General features: G+C 29.6%; 2 protein-coding genes across 2 annotated transcripts; one reads left to right on the top strand and one right to left on the bottom strand.

Moving 5' to 3' along the window:
- Nucleotides 1-1867: 1867 nt before the first annotated feature.
- On the top strand, nucleotides 1868-15175 carry LOC126669298 (phosphate transporter PHO1). The gene is made up of 15 exons (XM_050362739.2): nucleotides 1868-2187; nucleotides 3532-3615; nucleotides 4328-4538; nucleotides 8320-8662; nucleotides 9233-9281; nucleotides 9558-9629; nucleotides 10059-10188; nucleotides 10610-10730; nucleotides 11670-11919; nucleotides 12729-12833; nucleotides 12923-12967; nucleotides 13175-13327; nucleotides 13660-13938; nucleotides 14027-14163; nucleotides 14796-15175. Exons 1-15 carry the CDS (start codon nucleotides 1957-1959, stop codon nucleotides 14884-14886), a joined length of 2301 nt encoding a protein of 766 aa, XP_050218696.1. The 5' UTR covers nucleotides 1868-1956; the 3' UTR covers nucleotides 14887-15175.
- A 4178-nt stretch (nucleotides 15176-19353) lies between these two features.
- On the bottom strand, nucleotides 19354-24308 carry LOC126670256 (long-chain-alcohol oxidase FAO1). The gene is made up of 3 exons (XM_050363947.2): nucleotides 23947-24308; nucleotides 23581-23853; nucleotides 19354-21251 (listed from the first exon to the last, which is right to left on the bottom strand). Exons 1-3 carry the CDS (start codon nucleotides 24148-24150, stop codon nucleotides 19512-19514), a joined length of 2217 nt encoding a protein of 738 aa, XP_050219904.1. The 5' UTR covers nucleotides 24151-24308; the 3' UTR covers nucleotides 19354-19511.
- Nucleotides 24309-26076: the final 1768 nt, after the last annotated feature.

Genomic DNA, 26076 nt, shown 5'->3' with positions numbered 1-26076 from the left:
TAATTAGGTTGATTATAGCACGAGAGTGAGTGATTTGCCTATTAGTTGTGTTGTCTGCGTTTTTGTCTGTAGCGACTTGGGAGAGCGATATAGGTGGTTTCGAATAACCTGAACTGCTGTTAAAACAACTAAATCCATAACCAATTTGTTGAATAACATAAGTATAGTTAATAATCGAACAAAGGATCAATTCACCCCCTCAACTTGGCACGAAATATCAAATCAGTCATTCTCGCCGCTTTTGGTACAAACAAACCCAAAACTTGCTTTTTCGTATCAAAAAAGTCCCTTGGAGAGTGAATTTCTTAATTTCATCTATTTAATTTGATTAATCATAACTAATTTCATTTTAGTCTAATTAAAACTCTAATTAATTTAATTTTAATCTAATTAAAACTCTTAAGTAATCCAAATCATAATTTTTTTTCCGCCACCACCGCGTATACCGACCACCATATACTCCAGCCATCATTGAAACCGTTCATCCTCAAAGAGGATGAACATCTGGGTTCATCCTCTTTAAGGATGAACCATCTGTTCATCTTCTTGGGGATGAACAGATCTGTTCATCCCCAAGAGGATGAACAGATCTGTTCATCCCCAACGGGATGAAGCGGTCCGTTCATTCCCAAAAGGATGAACAACGCCGTTCATCCTCTTTGCAGCAGACCCACCGGCGCCGGTGGGTCTGCTGCAAATAGCAGACCCACCGTGGGTCTGCTTCAAAGAGCAGACCCGTGGTGGGTCTGCTCTTTGCAGCAGACCCACGCCGGTGGGTCTGCTGCACAGAGCAGACCCACGCCGGTGGGTCTGCTGCACAGAGCAGACCCACCGGCCGGTGGGTCTGCTGCACAGAGCAGACCCACGCCGGTGGGTCTGCTGCACAGAGCAGACCCACCGGCCGGTGGGTCTGCTGCACAGCAGACCCACCGTGGTGGGTCTGCTCTCCGGTGAGCAGACCCACCGCGGTGGGTTTAAATTAATTTTAAAAAAAAAATTTAAATTAAAAATAATAATTATTATTTTTTAAAATTAAAGGAGTTATTATTTGGATAATTTTTTTTCCGGCAATGGACGGTGGTGGCCGGAAAAAACCGGCGGCGGCGGGTGAAAGTTTCGGTTGGATGGTTTGATTTAATTGAGTTGATTGGTGATTTAAGTATCATTTGGATGGTTTATATCTGATTTGGTTAGGTGAATGATTTTAGATTTGGTTAGATTAGGTTGGTTTGGTTTTTGTTATTGACCTTAGGGGTATTTTAGGTATTTTTGAAAAAATAAAGAGCTTGGGGCGGTTTTTTGGGGCGGTTTTAGGGTAAAAGGGGTTTAGCTGATCATTAGGTAAAGTTTAGGGGGTTTACGGCAGCTTTTTTTAGATCAGGGGGTTTAGCGTAAGATACCCCTAAAGTCAGGGGCCGTGGGTGATTATTAGCCCTTTTTTTTGCTATTATTAATTGTATTTTGAAATTACACATGTCATCAAATGTGTTATAAAATATGTTTGACCATTGAGATAAAATAAATATAAAAGAGGAAAATTATATCAAAAAGGTACAATAAAACTTTTAAATAGGATATAAAAAAGATAATAAGACTTTTTAAATGAGATGAAGGGAGTTTAATACTTATTCCTTTTAGCAAATTATAAAAAAAGGTCAAACATTAACAAAAGGAATTGTAAATACTATAATTTAATGGTAGAAATATATTACTATTTAAATAAAAAAATTAGTTAATTTCTTTTTTTTTTGTGAAAAAGAAAATCCCAACAAAAGAAGCCATCAGTAACAAGCAACTCTTGCTTCTTCATTTCTCCTCACGTCTCTCTCTGCCTTTTCTCACTCATTTCTCATTATATATATTACAAACCTTTCTTTTAACATCTCTAGCCCTCTCTATCTCTCTCTGACTCGTTTCTGACTCAGTTTCTTTTTCTCTGAGTTAGAGAGAAGAAAAATGGTGAAATTCTCAAAAGAACTCGAAGCTCAACTCATTCCAGAATGGAAGGAAGCTTTTGTTAACTATTGGCAACTCAAAAAACAGATTAAGAAAATTAAGATTTCAAAAATACCAAAACTACTTCCTCAAATTGATCACGAGTTTGGTCGTTCCATTTTCGATTCGATTCGGTTTTTCGCCTTCAACAAATTATTCAACTCCAGTAACAAAATTACTGAGATCATTCAGGTACTTTAACTTCACATTTTAACACTTTCATCCTCGCCTTTTTGAAATGTTAATCTCAATTAGTTCAAATTCAGAGCTCTTCATATACTAGTATATAATTAACGTGAGAGCAAAGTAACATCATTTCAGGCGAAAAATTTAAATGTACTCATATCATGACTGTAACAAGTTAACAAACTTATAGTTAAGGAGATAAAAATCGAGTCTTACATTTCGAGATTCCGATAAATTACTCCGGTTCGCCTATATATCTATTGTAGTGCACAGTGTACTTTTGTTCTCCTGAAGTTTAGGTGATATGCATAATGCACCTGACTTTTTTCCGTCAGTGCTTACGTGCATATGTATATATTTTTATCTAGACCGTTTCATATATTATTTACCAGTTTAATTAATTAAATTTAAAATTTATTATATAGTTGTCGCTAACTTTTAATTTTTTAACTTGTTTTTTTTTATCCAGTTAATTTTTTAACTTGTGATTAGTTGAGTTCATGAACAAAATATGGAACGAGTTTAGTTAAGAATTCCAGTATGTATATACTTCACTATCTTTCTTTACAAAATCTTTGATTTTTTTTTTTTTCATTCAAGAACTAATTATTTTTCTTGGATAAATTAACTATATTATCAATCATCACCGTTGATTCGTGGGCCACAATCTTTCACCGCATGTTCATTTTCAAAGTGACATTTTGTCCATGACCGTTAAAAGTGACAGTTAACAATAAAATCCAAATTAGTAAATGGAGAAGGCAATTAACTTTGGACACGATTAACATCTTTATGTCCTAATTAGAAATTAAACGGATACCATATATATAATATAAACTAATAATTTTATCCTTTTAAGTTATATATAAAATTAAATATGACAATATATAAAACAAAAAGTTCATTTATTTTTAAATTAATTATAAACCCTAAGTTGGAATGGACATCATTTGAAATTAGTGGTAGTGTGTGGTAAATGGATGTAGTTATTGTTTGTGTATAGTGTCAGAAATTATGGAAATATTGTAAAATTGGAGCAGGCATAGTTCCTCATTTTTGGGATAATAAAATATATATTCTCTATATTATATATATTTTTTATTTCAGTTACTTGATAATTACATATTTGTATTTTATTTTTCAGTCTCACACGAAAGTAAGGAAAACGGTTATATATGGATGCTAAATATCACGAAAGTATCGTGAATAGTTAAACAGAGAAAAAAATAAAGGACCCATACCCTAAAAAGATTCATGAAAAGGACAAATTAATGGGGGAAAATATATGTATTGTTGTATTGTTGTACTTATATATTGTATGTATATTGATTTTTAATTTTGTTGGTATAGGTGAGAAGAAAAATTATGGAAGATGGAGATGATGAAGAAGTGTATCAAACTGAGCTTGTTCAGTTGTTCTCTGAGGAAGATGAGGTACTTCATTTCTTTTTTTCTTAACTCGGTTTGGAGCGGAATTAAAGAGATAGGATGGACGGCCGCCTCATGTCACCGTCTGTAATCAGCATCCCCGATTGTTTTAATTTATTATCATATATTTTTAAAATTATTTATCTTTTAAAGGTAGAGTTGGCGACTGGCCCTTTATCTTCCTATAACGGGTGCTTCCGATTATTATTATTATTTCTTTAATTGTTTTTTTTATTTTTTTAAATCATCAATCAACCGTTTTGTCTCTCTCATTTTTTTCTATATTTTTTAATTTTGCTACTATTTATAACGTCCATTGCGGGTTATTTGCCAAAGTAGTATCAATATTTATATTTTATTTCAAATTGGCTCCATAATTTCAAATTATATCTTTTCAGGACTAGTAATTATATTATTGTTTCAAATCGAGGTACTTAACCATTTCAAATGACTTGAAGTTGACATAGTAAGAGTTGAAATGATACAATTTATAGATCAAGGTACAGTCTGATTTTCACGTCAACTCCAAATTATTTGAAAGGGTTGAATATCCTGATCTGAAATAAAAATAAAAGTAATGGTCTCAAAAAAAACACTAAAAAAAAAATTACGCGAAATAAAGAATAAAATTTGGTAGTATAGAAATACATAAAATTGTACGTATCAGTATCATTTTTTAACTCATCATATATTTATTTATGTATATATATATATATAGGTGAGGATATTTTTTGAGAAACTTGATGAAGAACTAAACAAAGTAAACCAGTTTTACAAGGCTAGAGAAACTGAGTTGCTTGATAGAGGAGAGCTTCTTAACAAGCAGCTTGACATTATGTTAAATATTAAGCAAATTCTCAGCAACCGCCGCCGGAAGCCCAATACCCCTCCTTCTTGGTCATCTTCTCCCCGGAATTCTAGCTATTCCGGTGAGCTTCTTTACTCCTACTATTTATTTATTTATTTATATGTTATTATTGCTAAAAATATAATTACACTTTAAAAAATTTTAGGTCATGAACTTATATAAGTGACATATAATGTCAATTACGTAGGCTTTTTAGTCAAAAGAAGTGAGGATTGAGGGTAATATGGTAATATCAGGCATGAATGTGTTGATTCTATTTCGTCTTGTTTCAATTCATGTCCGAAATGCATGCTGATTTTTGTGGAAATCCTATCTGTCGGTCCAAAATCCAAACATTGACTTATAATATATATATATATTGGCAGATCCAAAAAATTTGTATAAAATGGACAAGATTGTACCGGAAATTTATAACATGAATAATATAAAAAATTAAAAGTGATCAGTGCTATAAATTTTAAGGTCGAAAAACTATACTACTAATATATACATTCATATTTTTTAGAGAATTTAAAAATAAAATGGGCAACTGCCCACCATAACTTCTTTCTAGATCCACCCCTATATATATATATATATATATATATATATATATATATATATATATATATATATATATATATATATATATATATATATATATATATATATATATATATATCATGCATCAGATATAAGTGGGTAAATATAATAGTTTTATTGTTTAAATATTTAAACTTAAATTAATAGGCTCATTAGGTTGATATGATTTCTAAAAGCTATAACTAATAAAATTAATGGAAAACTATTAAAAAAGAACAAACTTTTCATATAATGAACATATTAAATCCTATGATAAAGTTTGGTACAAAATAAATTTAATTGTTTCTAAAATTCCATAACAAACCCTCCACCACCAGTGACAGTGTAAAACAAAAAAAAAAAACAATTTGGTCTTTAAACTTTTAAAAATGATTATTTTTACAAAGTAATCCAATTTTTTTATTAAAAATTTAATAAATTAAAAACCTTGCATTTATCCAAAAAAACCTTGTTATATAATGTATTAAAATATAATATTAAATTATGATATTCATATAATAAAAAAATTAAAAATAGAGTTATGTTTTTCTTTTTATATTTTACTTTATAATTAACTTAAATACACAACTTTGAAAAAATAAAGTATGTGAAATTAGTGAAGATGGTGATAAGAATTTTTAATTTTTTAAAAATTTATAAATCGATTATATACATAAAAAATAAAAAATATTTATTGACGACAAAGCTAATTAATGTCAACTATTGTTTTTTTTTTTACCTAATTCACATTTGTATGTTGTTATAATAACCTAAGCTTTTACATAATAATATTAAAGAAATTTTGATAATAATAATATAATTAATTTTTTTTTCTATATATAATCAATTAACAAATTTTATCTTTATTAATTTTAAGTTCTTCGAATTATAAAAATTAGTTGTATTGATTTTTTTAATTATTGTATAAAAATAATATTTATATACATGTCTATTGAACTATTTTTTGAATTACTGATAAATATCAAACGCCTCAATATTGTGTATTTAAATTGATTATAAAATTAAAATATAGAAAACATAACTCTATTTTTAATTTTTAATTATATGAATAGTATATTACTTTATTTTTTTAAAAATTATATATTAAATGTTATAATAAAAATATTGCATTAATTTGTAAAAGTAATAAGATTTCCAATTTTCAGTCAATTTTTAAGGACCAAATTGTCCTTTTTTTTATTTACTTGACACCGTTATTTAAAAGTCACTTTAAAAAAAAGGGAAAATTTGCTTTTAGATTTTGATTTTGTGTCTAAAAGACTCTTAAGTGGATAGATGACGTTAATTTTGTTGGAGTTGTACAGATGAATTAAGTTGATAATAGTAATACAGATAAAGCCTAAATGCGACGGTGATGAATTATGATTACTTTTGCGTACAGCAACTTAAACAAAAATTAATGAATTGTGCTTACACTAGTTTTCTTGCTCTCTGTAAAAAACGTCGACAATCTTTCCTTGGATTTCTAATATTTGTGAGACTGTTTTCACACACAAATTTTTTAGTTTCTACCATTTTCAGAAAGTGGTACAAAATAAATATTTATTTATTATAATTAATTAAGCTAATTGCAATGAAATTTTAACTTTTTTTTATATGATTGAGAGGAAGAATGCTTATAAAAAAATTGAACCACGACCTTTTCAAAATGTTGCGCAACATTTATACTATTGTATTGTAGCTATAAATTATAATTCATGGGTCATCAAAATTTTAACTTGATTCGTCATACTTTTGGATAATACTAACTCAGAATGTTGCGAACTTAATTTTCAACTATAATCTAAAAGAAAAATCATATTTATAATTTTTAAAATTGTACACATATGATTTCTAAGAGTCAAATTTTTAATATTTCATGTGTCCCATGTCAATTAATCAATTTTTGATATTAATCTATATATAATAACTGTCAAGTTTTAAATTTGGGGTAAACATATCCAAATAAAAAGTTTTGGTTAGATTTATAGAAAAGTAAAAAAGATGTAATTTTTTGCATCAATTAGACCAATAAATTTTTTTAGTTACTTTCTGCATGAACATACAGTCGACCTTCTAATAATTAATATACATGATTGATCAAAAATTTATTAATTATTAATTTTATTAATTTTATTGAATTTGAAAAATTATAAAAACTATAAAACATATTTTAAAACATCTGCATTCGAAGATTTAATATTAATATTATCTATATCTATACTATATATAAAAGCACGGATGGGGAGGGACAGGCAAATTTACTGAATAATCCTTTTCAATTTATTACTAAATAAAGATTTTATAGTCATTAACTAATTAGTTATTTAATTAATCACTATTGTAATTAAAGTCCTAATTAGAATAGGTAGCTAAATTATCTCCAATTTAGTTTTTAGTATGTAAAAAATAGCTAAATTGTCTCCAAATTAATAGGAATACCTATCTTTTAGTTTGATTTAACTACAAAATTAAAATACTGTATTTGGTCAATATATTATTATTTAAATTTCTATCTTATTATTTTTAAAGATATTATTAATAAAATTAAGTTAATTATTTAATTATGGTTATTATAAAATCAAAAGAAGAATAAATTCAGTATGAAAAAAATTTAATAACCGAATATATTATATTTATTTTTACAAAAATTCTTAACTAATTTAATATTAATTATAAATAAAAAATTGATATAATTATAATAAATTTACTAATATGTACATTGACGAGTTACGTTACGAGCCATGTGCATAGCACGTAATGCGAAACTAGTATTATAAAAAAACCAACTAAATATATTTTACAATCATTTAATCCAAAAGAAATAACTTTATATTAAGTTTAAAAAATATTAATCTGATAATAAATCAAAGAATAATTATCAAAAAGTTATATTTATAAGGTAAAATAATTTTTAATATTTTTTAAACTAAGGATGCTCTACTTGCTCATCTAATAATTTTTCTTGAAATTTTTTCAAATGAACAAAAAAATCACAATTTGATGGTATTTAGTTTCCACCTTACTGATCAAGATTAATGTTGTCCCATTATTATATATTTATTTATAAAAATCTCTCTAATAATTAATATTTATATAGAATATATTTCAAATTTTATTAAATAATAAAATTATTAATTATCCGACGTGGAACAAAGTTAATTCCTTTATTTTTTTTATTAATTATTAGAATTATTAAATTATTAAATTATTAAATATTAACTATTAGAGGGTTTACTGTATATATTATATGACTAATTAAATGAAACAAACTAATGCAGAGACTACAATAGAATCAAATGAAAATTCAGAAGAAAGCTCAGAGACAGACGAAGTAATAGCAGCACTCGAGAAAAATGGTATCAATTTTATAAACTCAACAACAAGATCCAAAACCAAGAAAGGCAAACCTAAAATGGCAATGAGGATTGACATTCCAGCAACAACTCCAACAAAAACAATCTCAGCAATTACATCAATGCTTTGGGAAGATTTAGTTAATAACCCGAAAAAAGAAGGTCCGGCGGATTTTATTAACCGTAAAAAAATTCAATGTGCTGAGAAGATGATTCGTGGTGCTTTTGTTGAGCTCTATCGCGGTCTTGGCCTTCTCAAAACTTACAGGTTTATTTATTTATTTTTAACAGGACTTTCTGAATTTTTCGGAGATACTAAACTTTCGTATTTTTTTTATTTTAGTTAAAGAACTATAAGTTGTTTCAATACTCGACTTCAAAATTACAAGGAGAAGTTTCTTAGTGATTTTATATTAATTAAATTGAATCTATATGATAACCGAATCTTTTCACGTCCCTAATATTAATAATGGAAATTAATTTTTTACAGTTATAAAATTTTCAATCTAGTGCAAAATTATTTTTTGTTACTTCATTAGACTATTTTGGCGAGAAAGTACTAGGAAATTTGCTTATAAATTTGAACTTTAGTGTCTAAGTACTAGGAAGTTTAGTGATTCAGAAAATTTTTATACCTTGAATTAGTAGTGGAGAGTAATATTGCTTCTTAATTAAGTTACTTGAATTAGATATAAACATAGATAAAACTTAAGGCTTTTACATCAATTGATTTTACATTCAATCAAATTGATTGTAGTAATTATTAAAGTTTCCATTTATGATATTGCTTTCGGAATTAATCATATTCTAATCTTTATGCTATTGGAAATGCATGCAGCTCGTTGAACATGGTGGCTTTCACGAAAATCCTGAAAAAATTTGACAAGGTACGTAATTTAAAGAATATTAAATATTCAGAATCACTAAATTTAATTTATTTGAATTTAAAACATTAAACTTTAAAATTACAAATAACGCGATTTTTTAAATAATTTCAGACCAAATTATAGCAATCCATAAATTTTATTTATGCGCCAAAAATAAATAAACTAAAAATTTAATGATCGTAAAATTGAAAATATAACGTAATATGCCTCTATGTTTTTCTTTATTTTATTTTTCAGTAATAAAATAAATTGGTATTTTATCTTCTATACAAACAGGTGGCAAACCAACAAGCATCAGCTAGTTACCTAAGGGCAGTGAAGAGATCCCATTTTATTAGCTCTGACAAGGTAAAAATACATATTACTCCCCATATAAATTTATTCATCTTAAATTCTTCATTTTAAAAAAAATAATATATATAATACTTTTATCTATTTTATATATATTTAAAAAATTGACTCCGCCACTCATATGATGGTGCTTGTCGATGCACATAATCTTTGTTTTCGTGATTCACCTGCGAGATGCACCCACTAAACACTAAACAATGTCTAAATTAAAATTTGTGTATGAAAATGTCACTAACCATACCTTTTGCAATTTCTTATGATTAAAATTTTCCTTTTCTTCTCATGGTTTCGAATTTATTATTACTAAATAAATCTGTAATTACATATGGAGGAGCATTAATTAGTGGGATTAATAAAATAATGGGGTAATTAGGAAGCATTATAAATGTGAATTATTTAAAATAATAATAAGATTTGATTGGTAAGGTTGTTAGACTAATGGATGAAGTGGAGTCCATATTCACAAAGCACTTCGCCAACAATGACAGGAAAAAAGCCATGAAGTTCCTTAGACCTCAGCAGCACAAGGAGTCTCACATGGTTACTTTTTTTGTTGGTAATTATTTAAATCATTATTCATCTTTAATTTACTGCTTTTTTTTTTAAATTATAATAATACTTTATAATGAGTGGCGATGCATATGTTTCCACAAATTATCCATCATTAAAATAAAAATTGAAAGAAAGTATTGAAATTGCCATTTGACTATGAGTATTGCATGTTACATACGAAATTCCAACTATGTTAGTGCAATCTAGCTATGATGAGCATCAGCCCACTAAATAGTGTTGCTTAAAAAATGTTATTAACTTATTTTTCAATGAAAAAAACGCTGATGTACATGTCGGAACAATATATATTTTCAACGGAAAGTAGTTTGATGTTTTAATTTTCCTAAACATTGAAATTTGTTTACAAATTTTAATCCTTATTTAGTTGATGTATTGAATTGTTATTTGGTGATGGTGAATTGCAGGGCTATTTACAGGGTGTTTTGTGTCACTGTTTAGTGTATATGCAATATTGGCACATTTATCGGGCATTTTTAGGCCCAGTACTGAAAGATCTTACGTGGAAACTGTCTATCCTGTTTTCAGGTGCTTTTTTTCATTCTACAATACATCACTCGTCCTCGTACAATATTTATTTCATAAAAACTATATATTAAAAAAAATTGACCGAATTTGAACTTTAAATTGCATACACACTAGCTAAGTTTATTGTGGTCATAAAGAAGGGACCAAATGACATAGTGTCTGGGCGGACCTACCTCGTATGACGGATAATTTTCTATTTTATTAATTTAATTTTTAAAATATACAATTAATATGAATTTAATATATGGTATAGTTTTGATCATTTTTTTTAAAAAAAAAAACCATCTTAAAGATTTTAATTTTTCCATCTTTGCGAAAATATAATTAAAAGTAGAGAAAATTATAAAAAAAATTCAACCCTTCATACGATGGACAAGTTAAATTTTTTGGTAAATTTTGACCTTAATTTTTCAATAAAGACATTTTTTTTAAATAGTGTAACATTAATTATATAATATTTTTTAAATATAAAAATGTCAAGAATAATTATTAAAAATTTTGTTTTTAATTTTAATTTTAATAATGCTTACCAAATATTTATTTACATTATAATTAAATTTCTGTTATAATGCACATGTGGATCACATTATATATTTTTTGTAATTTCATATGTTTTTCATGGTCGGTCGTTTTTTCTCATCTCTTCTTTCTCGCTTTTCATGTTATGATTATATCACTAATTGCTGGCATCCAAATAATTCACATTTAATTTTAATAAAATAGACAATAAAAAATTGTTAATATCAAATGAGATCAAATTTAAAATTCGACAAATAGATGACATATACTTAAGTGATTTAAATTTGAAAAAATAAACTAATACCCTATTTATTCAAAATAACTGGAAATTCAATCATCTCTTAATAGTATGATGTACGGATAAAGATATTCTTAAAGGAATTACTTAACATTTAGTGTTTTTGATTGATTTTTGTGCAGTGTATTTGCGTTATTAAGCCTACATTTGTTCATGTACGGATGCAATCTGTTCATGTGGAAAAGTACAAGGATCAACTACAATTTTATTTTTGAATTTCAACCAAATACATCCCTCAAATACAGAGATGCATTTCTCATTTGCACTACTTTCATGACCTCTGTGGTTTCTGCTATGGTCATTCATCTTCTCTTAAGGGCTAATGGCTTTTCACCAACTCATGTTGATGCCATTCCAGGAATTCTCCTTCTTGTAAGTCACTCTTATTATTTTCTCTTATTTTATCTTTAGTGTTATTCTTTCAGAAAACGTTCAGTTTGATCCAAATATTTATGTGACAGGACAGGACAGGACTAATTAAATCTAGGCTAAATATATGATTTAGACCATCATGTTTGACTCGCTTTTTTAATTTGAACCTTAATGATTTATTTATTTTAATATGGTACCTAATATTATTGAAGAAAATGGCAAATGAAGCCTCTTTTAACCGATTTTTACTTTGCTGTTACTCGTGCCGATGTGGACAACACGTGGCATTGACATAGGATTCAGCTTGTATTTTTTTTGGAACATTAAATTCCAATTAAAAGTGAAGAATTTATATTCAAATTGAGTAATACATCGCGTGTATACAATATGTCGTTCGCATCAACGGAGACGTCAAAATAAAAATCTATGGGTGTATTTTATCAATTTCTAATAACGGCATGTACCACTTTAAATATTAAAGTCTAAATTTAAGATCGGACCTAATATGAAGGTTAAAATTGTAAAGTTTGGCCTTAAATCTAATTTCATTCTTTAAAATCAAATAGATTCATAAATTTATAATTTCAAGTCAAATGGATCCAATTTGTTTCAAATCTACCTCTGGTTTGAATTATTTGGATCTATTTGGAGTATGATTTTAAAACAATTTGAATCTGCTTGATCTCAATCAATTAAATAGGATCTATTTAGTTCAAAACAAAACATTATGGACTGGAATGATTTTTCGCCTTTAATTACTTTTCAGTTATTAATTATTTTTGTAAAATTTGGTGTTTTCACGTTCTCAGATTTTCATCGCCTTGCTGATTTGCCCCTTTGACTTCCTTTATCGTCCTACACGATATTGCTTCCTTCGGATTATTCGTAACATTGTCTTTTCTCCACTTTATAAGGTACATTTTTGTAAATTCTCGTATTCAATTTTCAGATCTTTTCCTGATGAGCAAATTTTAACATTTCTGAAACTGAATTAATCCTACAGGTTTTGATGGTGGACTTTTTTATGGCTGACCAACTTACCAGCCAGGTGATTTCTCATGTCATAAGACTTTATTCATACAGGAAAAAGGATCAATACACCCTTCAACTTAGTTTATAATTTCAAAAAAGTCATTCTCAGTGATTTTTGACAATTTAACCCATATAACTTATCCCATTTGAATTATTTAAACCCCTGAACTGTAGCATTTGTTCATTCGCGCAAGTCTCTTATGATTATTTGATTTTGATACAGATTCCGCTTCTGAGACACTTGGAATCCACAACATGTTACTTTCTGGCAGGAAGTCTCAAGACACACAGATTCGAAACCTGCAGTAATGGAATATTATATAGAGAGCTTGCTTATGTAATTTCATTTTTGCCATACTATTGGCGAGCAATGCAGGTAATTTACAATTGACTTAAATGTTAATTTAATCCTCAAACTTGTAGGTCATAGTCAATTAATCCATAAATTAACTTTTTGGCCACATTAATACATAATCTTATTCATTTTGGTCAATCGGCTTCAATTTTGGTTAATTACCCCCCCCCCCTCCCGATCTTGCACTATACACAGTTGTTGATAAAATTGAACCAATTGGACCGAGAAGTTAATTTGGGGGCTGATTGGCATATAATTCAATTAACAATCATCCGTAAATTTCTTGCAAAACAAATTTCTGTGCATATGCTTTTATCTAATTGATTAAATTAATTTTTTTTTTCTTAAATTAGTGTGCAAGAAGATGGTTTGATGAGTGTGATGTGAACCATTTGGCCAATATGGGAAAATATGTTTCCGCCATGGTGGCGGCCGGAGCTAGGCTAACTTACGCTCGGCAAGAGAATCATCTATGGCTCGGCATTGTCTTGGTCACTTCTTTTATAGCTACTGTTTATCAATTGTATTGGGATTTTGTCAAGGATTGGGGACTATTTCACCTAAATTCCAAAAATAAATGGTTAAGAGACGATTTGGTCCTGAAGAATAAAAGCATTTACTACATTTCCATTGTAAGTAATTTTATTTCTCTTCCAGTCCAGCTGCCGTTCAGGAATTTCTTTTAACAGAATGAATGAAATTGAATTTCTTAATTTACAGGCGTTTAACATAGTCCTGAGAGTTGTTTGGTTGGAGACTGTTATGCGATTTCGTTTCGGTATCATAGAGACACGGATGTTGGACTTTTTCTTGGCTTCTTTAGAGATTATTCGTCGAGGACATTGGAATTTCTACAGGTTAGTCCCAAATAATCAACTTGTCTTTCAAGTATACTCTAACAAAATCTTCCTTCTTTACCTTCAATTAGGTACCAAAAGGGACAATTGATGCTCAAAGTCACTTGACTATCGCCTTATTTTATTTTGATGATCAAAGTTCAATTTGTTTCATTTTAATGACCGAACTTTGGTTTTTTTGATAAATTGACCGAACTTTGGCTTCATTTCAACGAGTTTTTTAGGCCAAAAATACATGTGCAACAATTAGTTTTTGCTTATTTTTGCTATGTAGCAATCGGTTTTTTTTATTGAATTTTGTCGGTTTATGCATATAAAATAAGCAAAAACCAATTTGTACATATGCATTTTTAAGTAAAATTTGATTGCTGCATATACATTTTAAACAAAAATCGATTACCGCATATTCATTTTTTTGCTTGAAAATCTCATGTCAAAATGAAATTAAAGTATGGTTATTAAAATATAACAAATCAAAGTTTTATCATCAAAATTAAATAAGGCGATAATTAATAACCCCAAGAATCAATCTCCTTCAAAAGGACTATAATATGCTTTTGAAAACAAGGAATATAATAAAATTAAAGAACTATGCTCCAGTTTCTGACAGTTTCTTGATTATTTCTTAACAGGTTGGAGAATGAGCATCTAAATAATGTTGGCAAGTTCAGGGCAGTGAAGGCAGTTCCGTTACCGTTCCGCGAGATGGATTCTGATGGCTAACCTGATTTGAACAGTGTGCAAGCAATTGCCAATTGAAGTCTCTAGCCTTTGCTGTGATTCGATTACCAATCATTCGAGACTTTGCTGCTACGCACCATTCGATCAGGATCAACTTCCTGTAATTGAACAGAAAAATAACAAAAAAAGTGTGAATGGCCTTGTCATTGTTATTGCTCACAGATCAAATTCATTCTGTGAATTGTATAGTTCCATCTGATTTGAGCCAGGATTGAATAACATTTGTTGTACAATTGAGAAGTACTCTTTAATGCGACAAAATTATATAAAATCTATCTAATGCTTTGGCAAGAATTTGAAAAATATTGCCTGCAAGAAAATTAGTCTCACGAAATCTTCTCGACTCGTTTTTGTTTCCGAAAATACTTTTGAAATTTTGAAACCTCGAAAATCCATATTTATAACATATTCTTCTAAGAAAATATTGATAATGTGCAGTTGATAGTTGATGATTGCATGAAATTATCGCATGGATGGGACGTGAGCTTTCAGCATGTTCGTAGAGATGGGAACCAAGTCGCCCATTGTTTAGCAAAGTGGGGTATTTTTATCGTAGAGATTGTGCTTTTGAGGGAAGTGTTCCGTTTCCCGTTAATGATCTTGTAATTGCTGATTTAAGTTAATAAAGCACAGTTTTTCCCTAAAAAAAAAAGAGATTTTTAGACAAATACACCTAAAACGCATAAATATTCTCACAGCTACTATCAAAATTTAATTATAACCATAACACCGTTTGACATAAGTTTCTTTTGAAAAATACGATTCCTCTTGGCTAAGTAAACTGAACACGCTACCAGATAAGACTGTTGCCTAGCCACCAACTCGTGCGGCGAAAGCATCTCGTCGTCACCTTCCTCCTCGTCCTCATCTATCTATTCAAAATCGGCGGCGACGGAGATGGTGGATTTTGGGGTTGGAACTAGGAATTCAAGCAATTGTCTTTAGTTTCACGATTAGAAGAAGGTGTTTTTAATGGAAGAATTCGGCGGCGACGGAGATGGTGGGTTTTGGGGTTGGAATTGAGAATTCAAGAAGAAACCATATATCAATGCCAAAAGTAGTGCATCTGATTCTATGGATTTTGCCGATGCTTATTATTCTTGTATTTGCAATTATCTGTTATGGTTTTTTTTGTTTATAGTAGATGCATTCTTTGTGTTTGATAAAATACTTCAATGAAAATGTGTTAAGGTTTTCTATTCAAATATATGATTATCTTTTATCTTTTCTATTTGGACATTAATATTATGATAATTCCCAAATTTAGCTGCATTTTCCATTGATCTCTCTCACGTCCATCCATGAATTAATCTGCATGTTCGTCTTTTTTTAAATTTGAAGGTAAAATGGCTGCCAATTAAACTTATGGTTTATATCGGTTTACTAATTATAGATTTACCAACGGTTAACTATCGGTTTACTTAAAAAACAATTTGTTATTGTTTATTTTATTAAAGTTATAAAATATTAAACTTATGGTTTATATCGGTTTGCTAAATATAAATTTACCAACGGTTTACTATCAGTTTACTTAAAAAATAATTTACTATTTTTATTTTTTTATTAAAATATTAAAGGGATGTAAAATAAGTTTTATTTGTTAACTTTTAGAAATCTATTAGAAAATTTTAGGGATATTTATTGGTTATCTTTGGGTTACCTAATAGTTGAAAGTGTAACCTGTCAGTAAAAGTATTTGGTAACCATTTAGTAAACTTTTAGTAATCTATTAACAAACGTAAAGCAACACTATCTCGATTTAAATTGTTTTATTATCAATGAATATTAGGAAACCTATTAGTAAATTTTGTTGGAGACCTTGGGTATCTTAGTACACATTTTTATAGTATACTGATACAAAATTGGTGAATTTTGGGATATCTATTATTATTGGATAACATGTTAGTAAACACTTAAAATTCTATTAACTAATAGTAACAATACCCTTACACAATTTTATTTACTATTTTAGTTTTTATAAATTCAGTAGTTATTTTTAGTAAACTGTTAATGAATTTGTAGTAAACTACATGTATTTTTTTTTATAAAAAATTATTGGTAACTATTTGGTAACCTGATAGTAAGCTCTTAATAAACTTTTATATAATATACTAACAACAGTAGAAATTGTCTACTGGTTGTAATTGACATTTGTTAATCTATCAAGACACTTTGAGTAACCTATTAGTAAACCTATAACAATGTTCAAGGGATGTAAAATAGGATTGGCTTAAATCTAAGTATGGATGTAGGCTTAACACGATAAGATATGCTAAAATGAAATATTATTTAATTTACTAAAATAATTGGTGTACCATTAGTAAACAATTGGTTAACCAACATTGGAACGAAGAGCTTCATTGAGCTTCATAGTACGTAAATCTCAAGAATCAATGCCTAACGAAACCTCATTTCGCACCTTAGCAAAAACTAGCCAATATTTCCATTACAACAGCTCAAATCTACACAAAATGCAACCACATTATTTCAGGGTCAACTGCTGTATGCACTTATAAATTATCAGTTTACTAAAAAAGTAAGTTAATTTACTAACAGTATACTAACAATTTACTAAAAATTAAATTAGTAATCCTTTGGTAACCCTCTAGTAACCCTATAGTAACTTCTAGTATCATTGGACAAACTCTCCATCTCCACAAATAATGAACAACACTTAATTCCATTTAAATCAGAATAATTTAACATAAGCTTATTCAGGTAAAAAAAATTACAATCTCAATCACCAAAGTAAGAAAATGAAACAACAGCACTTGGTCTTTGCGTATTTTTTTTTTCTTTCTCTTTGTACTATTTGTATCGTTTGACTTCTCCACATGAAGATATTTGGTTCAGTAATTTGATCAAACATATGGTAGGCATAATCCATAGTTGTAGAAAATGACAATAACAGTTGCGAGTGAGCTTTCTTATGACATATGAGATTTAAACCAACCTAAATCAAACCAATACTCACAATCTGACGATCAAAATCAAGAACTAAAAAAACCCAATTTATAGTCGTGTCTACCGATAAAAACAGATAAAACATCGAAGGAATTCGCCATGTCTGACAGCAACGACGGTGTTGATAACCAGTACGGCGGCGGCTTCGCTCTAGCCTCAAGAAAATCTGCCACAGTCTGATTCCCCATCTGAATCATCAAAAAGGGACTCTTTCTACTTAACAACACAAATTGTATTTTTTTATATTTTGGACAGTGAAAAACAAAAGAAAAGAAAGATGGAGAATGATGTATCTTTGCAAAGAGATAGCGTCCGTATGAAGGAGAATATTTTGGCTTTTGATAGTGCCGAGTCTAATTTCCACTATTTCATATGGTGATTTTGCAATGAAAGAAATATGGTGGTACGCATGAGAATATTTAGGCCTATTGTGGTGGTGGGCCTAATTTCCACAAAAAAAAAAGACTACAATTTAATTATTTAAGCTAATCACCTCAAAAACTACCGACCTTTCATTTTATTTTCAATAACACCCCAACCTTATAATTTCGTCAATTGCACCCTATTTTGTGTTTTTATGTTTCAATAGCACCTTAAAGTATTAAATTGAACTCTTTTCGTTTGGATAAAATTTAAAACAAATTCTTCATATTTTTCAAAAACTCTAAATGTCATATGATGTTTTAAATTATACGTATAAACCGTCTTATTTATAACAAAAAATATATAAATAAATAAATTAAATAAAAAATCACTGCCTCCCTTCGGACCCGCCGCCGGTCTCTGTCACCACCTCCGTTTGAACTCCGTTTGAACTTCGTCACCGGTCTTCCATGGAAGACAAGCACCGGTCTTCCATGGAAGACCAAATCTGCTGATCTTCCCCATGGAAGACCAGAAGATCTCGTCTTCCATGGGGAAGACGAGCTGGTCTTCCCCATAGAAGACTAGCAACAGATTCGCTGGTCTTCCATGGGGAATACCAGCTCGTCTTCCCATGGAAGACGAGCTGATCTCGTCTTCCATCAGCTGGTCTTCCCCATAGAAGACCAGCAACAGATTCGTTGGTCTTCCATGGGGAAGACGATCTCGTCTTCCCCGAGGAAGACCAGATCTTCTGGTCTTCCATGGAAGACCGGTAGATCTGGTCTTCCATGGAAGACGACCAGCTTGTCTCCGGTAGAGACCGGAGAGCGGCGGGTGGCGGCCGGCGGCGGATGGCGGATTCCGTTTTAAATATTTATTTAATTTTGAATTAAATAATTAATTATATATGTATTTAATTAATTTTGTTATTTAGGATTTATTTGAAAGTTTGTTAAGTTAAAGAATTTATTAGAATTTGTCCAACTAGAAAAAGGTATAAAATGACCCTTAAATTTGTTTGTTTTATAAAATTTAATCCTTATAATAGTAAAATCATCTATTTTTTCTAAATTAGGGTGCCATTGAAACGTAAAAATACGAAATAGGGTGCAATTGACGAAATTGCAAGATCAGGGTGTTATTGAAAAAAAATAAAAGGTCGGTAGTTTTTAAGATGATTAGCAAATTATTTATAGCAATACATACAAAGTAAACAAATTACATTTCCTCTAAAACATTCTATTATTTGCATTTAACATTAAAACCATTAAATAAACTCAAAACGACCGTCGTTTCTTTAAAATGTCAGCGATTTTCTTTGACAGACAGTAAGCAGTAGACTGAATCGTGATCATAGGATTAACACCAACAGCAGTAGGCAAAACACTTGCATCACAAACAAACAAACCTTCTGCCTCCCAACTCTCACCATTCTGATCCACCGCGCCGTCTTTCGGGTGAATCCCCATTCTACAACTCCCCATCTGATGGGCAGAAGAGTAAATTACCCAATCCTCTTCTAAAGACATCCCTCCTGGTGGTGGGGAAACAGTTTCTAAAAACTCTTCTAACTCCTCTTTAGAAACTCCTTCACATTTTAGTCTCTGTCCGTCGCTCCGGTGAGTACCGACTTCAACAGCTCCGGCTGCTACTAAGATTCGCAACGATTCTCTCAGACCTGCCTTGAGATTAGCCTCGTCGGAGGCATCAAGCTTGTAACTTATTCTTCCTTCTGTTCGGATTTCGCCGGAACCGCGGTCTCTGACTATGGTTATTAAGTGAGCTGTTCTTGAGTATTTCAGGAGTCTGTTCTTCATGTCAAGTGCTGATACCCAAGGAGTTGGTACTGAAAATGAAGATGGACCGAGCTGAGGTGTTTCGATTATGGCTTGAAGTTTGGAATCTTCTGATAAAACTCTGTGAACTGATGTAATAATCCCACCTTCGTGTGATTTTCCTTTGAATTCTGTGTTTGATTCAGGAAAATAACCCCATGTCATCAGAACAGGATGGAGATGAAGGTTCCGACCGATGTTTCGATTCTTTAACCCGCTAGATATCATTAATGGAGGCGTTGACAGAGCACCTGAAGCCGAAATTGTAATTTTTGCTTCGATTTGTAGTCTCATTTTAATGTTTTCATTGTTCAGGATTTTTGCAGCTACTCCTAAGCATTTCTTTGACCGAATTTTGTTATTATAATTATAAGACAATATAAATCTGTCTGCCTTGCATCCTGTCAGGATTACCGCACCATTCCTGACAGCATCGACCAGCCACGTCGTGTCGGTACCCTTTTTATCACCGGTAGGACAGCCGTAACCGCACAAGCCACAGTAATGTTTTCCCGACGAGTTTCGCGGTACGGAATCGATTCCGAGGCCGAGTTTTTCACATCCTCTTCTCAGGATTTGATTCTGAAATCCTTCTTCAATACAATTCTCTGTAACTCCAATTCTCTGACGAACAGCTTCCATTGCGGATTTATATTCAGGATTCCCATAGAATGGAATTTTATGATTCTCAGCCCATTCTTTAAGTATAAAATCAGGAGTATTAATACAAGCTGACCAATTAATAGCAGAGCCTCCTCCCACCGTTGATCCTGCCAAGATCATCACCTTCCCATCAACGGTCGTGATGATTCCACCTGCTTCATATAATTGAACAAAAGAAGGGACTTCAAGACCTGAATAATCTTTAGCGACGAAATAATTTCCTTTTTCAAGAACGACCACTTTGTAGCCTGCAGCGGCGAGAACAGCGGCGGCAACACCACCGCCGCTGCCAGAACCGACAATAACGACGTCGCATTTGATCTTGCAGAGATTTTTTCCTGATTCGTGTGTAACTTGTAGACCTTTTTTAGCAAGTGCATGGGGAAGAGTTGAATCTGTCTCCCGATTGGTTTCTATTATTCCTTTTTCAAGAGGTCTTTCTTTATTTGCAATATTTTCTTCAATCGGAACTTTATATCCAATTGCGTCCCATGCTGGGTTTTTGCCATTTTCATCAACCTGTAACACACACACAAAAAAAAACAAATTAATTGCCAATTATTAGTGAAAGATTTGCAATATTCTTTATCAAGTTTCAATTATTTGTTAAAACTTTGGCATTTTCATAGTTTTGGAGAAATGATAAGGACTTATCAATTATGATTGGCTAAATTACAAGTAGGTTAACTTTATTGAATTATTTTCCAATTATATCCGGAAGTGTACAATTGAAGACTAAAGTTTTATTTTCTAATTAGAGAAATGTAACTAATTAATGATGAAATAATGTCATTAATTGAAAAGCTAGGAACCGTACAATGCAAGAGGACCCTTTTATGTTGTCCTATTAGATTGAAGCTTATAAGTGCAAGTTGGCATTAAGTAGGTTGGCCATTGTTATTTTTGTGTTTATGTAAATGCTAGAAAGGGACTCCAACCTAATTTGACATGCAAAGTCTATTACTATTAATTAGAAAAATTGCACCTAGTATATGAAATTTTTAAAATGGTTTTATCATTTTATTTTATTTTTTCTTTTAATGGCTCAAACTTTTAAAATTGCTAATTTTAATTTATGTTTCAATTTTCAGTTTCAATTAAAACCATTTGCTCGAATCAAAAGTAATTGTTCAGTTTCATATTTTTTACGATCTGTCTTTTTATAATAAAAATTCCAAAAATGAAACAATAGAAAAGGCATATTTAAATATTATTCCACTTCAATTGAAACAAATGATCATAATTGAAACTGAAAATTGACAAATAAGTTAACATTGAAAATTTTAAATAATAATTGAAAAAAATCAAAGTTTTTAAAAGTTTCTACTTTGATAAATGTACTTTTTTATTATCTATTTAGTTGTTTGAATTTGTTTATTTATACGAACGAGTAATAATGACATGTTATATCAGATTGTTCAAATTAAAATGAAAAACAGTGTTTTCAAAATCGGATTCGAACTGAATTTATAGAATTATTACATACTAGTAGTATTTTATTAAAAAACGCCATTTTTTGCTCCTGTTTCCATTCCAACAATAATTGATTCTAGAAACTTAAATACAATTCTGGAAGAGGGAAAAAAACTACTAAAACAATAATTTTGGCACAGAAAGCATGTGAATGGCAGAAAAACAGGTGTTATGTAATTAAGATTCGTACCTCACAACTGTTTTTAGTCTAATGAAAATGAATTTTGATTATGACGTTTTAACCTTCACTTAATTTTAATTATCTTTTACGCTTATTTAATTTTAATTAATTACTTGAATCTTCTTAAGTCTCAAATCAACCAATCGGAAAATGACAGATCCATCTTGGCAACCATATTATAAATTTTGATGTATATATGACTCACAGTTTCCACACAAAATTTAAAAATAGTCATTTTCAAATACTGTAATTACAGAAAACCCTAGTGTCTCCTTATTTGTTAAGAATTCATCATCAATAATTATGATTTTTGTACTTTATAAATAACACTCAGGACAATAAAAAGTATCTTTCAATTGAAATCATACCTTATCAAGAAAAAAATACAACTCTTTAAAATTATGCCAATTATCATATAACACAAATATTTTTGTTGTCTAATTAAATTAAGGTTAAAGTATCGGCTCATAATTATGTTTTAAGGCTTAATCTACATTATCAAAGTAATATGCAGCGACAGATAGTGTTCAGCTTTCCAAACTATAATGCCTTTACAAAACGGTTATTCACTTTAAACAATTTATTTTAATAAGCATCTATCAATTTTTTTCAAGAATGACAAATCATTAAACAACATTTGGTGACATTTTTGCTTACATGGGCACACCGACGTAAGGAGGGGGAGGCATGGAATGACCATGGCCCCTCTAATTTTGCGAAAATGTCAAAATCAATACTAATTTTTTTTAATATTTTACAATTTTATCCTTCCTAATTTTAAAACTTGACTTCTCTATTTATAATACATATTGCAATTTAGCCTTTCTAATATTGAAATCCTGCCTCCTTCACTTCTTGGACAACCGGATATAAAATCTTCTGCATATTTTATTTATTTTAAGATAATTAAACTATGTATTTTATTTCAAAACCAATACTCACTTTTAAACGAAATGGAAAAACCAAGAACACGCATTTTTATGTCGACCACGTAAGCGAGTTTTCACCCGAATTCAATTAGTAACCTTCCATTGTTGGTAAAATCAAAAACTTGATTATCATAATATAAAACTTTAAAAACCGGTAACCGTTCTCTAAAAACACTATAATTTGATAACCGAAAAATATTCGAACCCGCGGAAAATAGATATGCATGCATCATAAAGTACAGAAAAAAAGACAGGAATTAATTACCTGCATCATGAAGATATAGAGACAGATGGATTTAACATAGATGAAAGCAAATCTGATTGGTGTCAGCAATTTATGTTTAAGCCATTTCTGCAAAACTTTTTCCCTCCTCTCCAATGGAATACTTGAAAATTTATGTATAAATGGCCATTTCGTGTCTAAACACAGTGACCCACATAGCAATAATGTCCCAAATCTTGTTGATAATAAAAATAATACCAATCTAACCACTAATACTGCTTCAATCAATCCCCTCTTCACAATCAGCTCTGCAACCTGTCAAATTTTTCAAGAATCAGAAACATTCATCAGAATATTTCAGAAAATTTAATGAAAATTCAAGAACCTGACAATTTATTGAGGCCATACCTCCTCTGCTAAAGGGTACTGAGAACCTGAAGCTCTGTAAAATTCCTGAACTGCGGAATTTTCAGATTCTTGATCGTAAATCGACGGAAAAACAGTTCCGCATAAGCTTCGAAGAGATTCCATCTCCGCTGAAGTAAAACCGTGTTTATACTTTTTGATCTCGTCGGATTTTCCGCTCAATAAAACATGACAATCTCTTCTCATCTTTTTTTTTTCTTTTAATTCTTTTTCTCTCTTTTGTGTTCTTGTTCTGTTTGTATGTGTGTGTGTGTGATGAATATATATAGGACTAAAATGGTGAAAGGAAAAAATTATTGTTATTATTTCTGTTATCACCAAACTAAGTCATCACTTTTTCTTTTGTAAGTGCCAACTAAAACAGTTAATTACTTATCGAATTGATTGAATGATAAATTTTAGTATGGCTAAATGCAATTAATAAATTGTTTTTAGCTTAATATTTTGAGACTTGTTTACTTGACTATTAAGCAACTATTGACATAAATTTAGTAAATTTCTTTTATTTGTTTAAGAACTAAAAGAATCTGCTTCAACTTATATAAATAATAAACCGTATATTAATAAGTTATAAACCACATAACAAAGCAGGATAAGAACCGAATATAATTACTCACATATTATCATAAAATACAATAGAAGTCGTCATTTTCACAATTGTAATCCATGTATAGTTATTTTATAAATACTAGTTTTGCTTTACGCGTTGGACATGTGGCTCGTAGTATGACTCGTCAAATTATCAAATAATATTTAAAATAATAGTTAATTATCTTATTAAATATTTTAGATAATTATTTTAAATTTTTAAATTTTTATTTGATACTTAGATTATAATTATGAAATATTTTAATAGAAAATATAAAATAATAATTAAAATAGTAATTTATTGAAATAGTTTATCTTATTTAGAATTTCATAATTAAAAAATAAATAAAATAATTAAAGTAGTCTATTTTATTTAGTATTTTAAATAATTATATTAATATAATAATTTATTTTAATTAGTACTCTAAATTTTAATAGTTATTAACTATAGTAGTTTATTTTAGTTAGTACTCTAATTTTAATGATTATTTTAATAATTTTTATTTAGGTCATTTGATTTTGGCTTAATTACTTAAAAACCACCCACCTTGTAATTTTTTTTCATTTATATCATGACCTAGGAAAATTTTCAATTGTACCCTATTTTTAATTTTTATGTTTCATCTCTACCCTAATGAGTTGAATTAATCTATTTTTTTTTGAAAAAAAGTTTAAATGAATCCTTCATTTTTAACCTATATTCTAATAAAACGTTAATGTTAATCATTTATGTATCTTTTTTTAAATATCTTCATCTTTAAATTAATTAAATTATCAAAAAAATTACTCTTGGGGTACAAACGAAACATAAAAATCGAAAATAGGATACAATTGAAAATTTTCCTAGGTCGTGGTATAAATGAAAAAAAGTTATAAGGTGAGTGGTTTTTAAGTAATTAGGCCTTTGATTTTTATAGTTGTCATATTAAAAGAAATTTGTTCTCTCTCCTCACATAATTCTCTCTTTTTCTCTACTTCTTTCTCCCTGTCAAGTTTCTCTTTTTTTTTTCTTTTCTTCTTTTTCGATCTTTGCTTTCTTCTATCTTGTTGTCGCACGTCTTTTAATGATTTTTTGTGGTATTCTTTTACCGTCGCGTTTTTCGGTGGATTTCTCATCGTCTCGATTATTCCAATAATTTTCTCATCGCCGCATTTCTTCGATGGATTTGTCGCTTTAAGATTTTTTGTAATAATTCAGACTTTTTGTAAAGAGATTATTATAATCTATTATTTTTTTGTTTATAAAATCCATTTATTGTTCATATAATTATTTTGTCTTTTTCTTGTTCATAGATTTGTTTTTTTGTTTTGATGCCATTTATTTTGTAAAAATTAATTGATTTATGGTGTATTTTACAGTGTTTTTATGGTGCATTTATGAATTGATTTATGCTTTATTTGTAGTATTTTTATGATAAAATTACATTATGATGTATTTCTGGTGTATCTATAGTATATTTCTGGTGTTTTTCTAGTGTGTTTATGTTTTTCTGGTGTATTTGCAGTGTTTTTATGGCATGCAAT

The sequence above is a fragment of the Mercurialis annua genome, linkage group LG2, assembly GCF_937616625.2.
Source record: "Mercurialis annua linkage group LG2, ddMerAnnu1.2, whole genome shotgun sequence".
Classification (NCBI taxonomy): Eukaryota; Viridiplantae; Streptophyta; class Magnoliopsida; order Malpighiales; family Euphorbiaceae; genus Mercurialis; species Mercurialis annua.
This window is presented reverse-complemented; position numbering and strand designations above follow the sequence as displayed.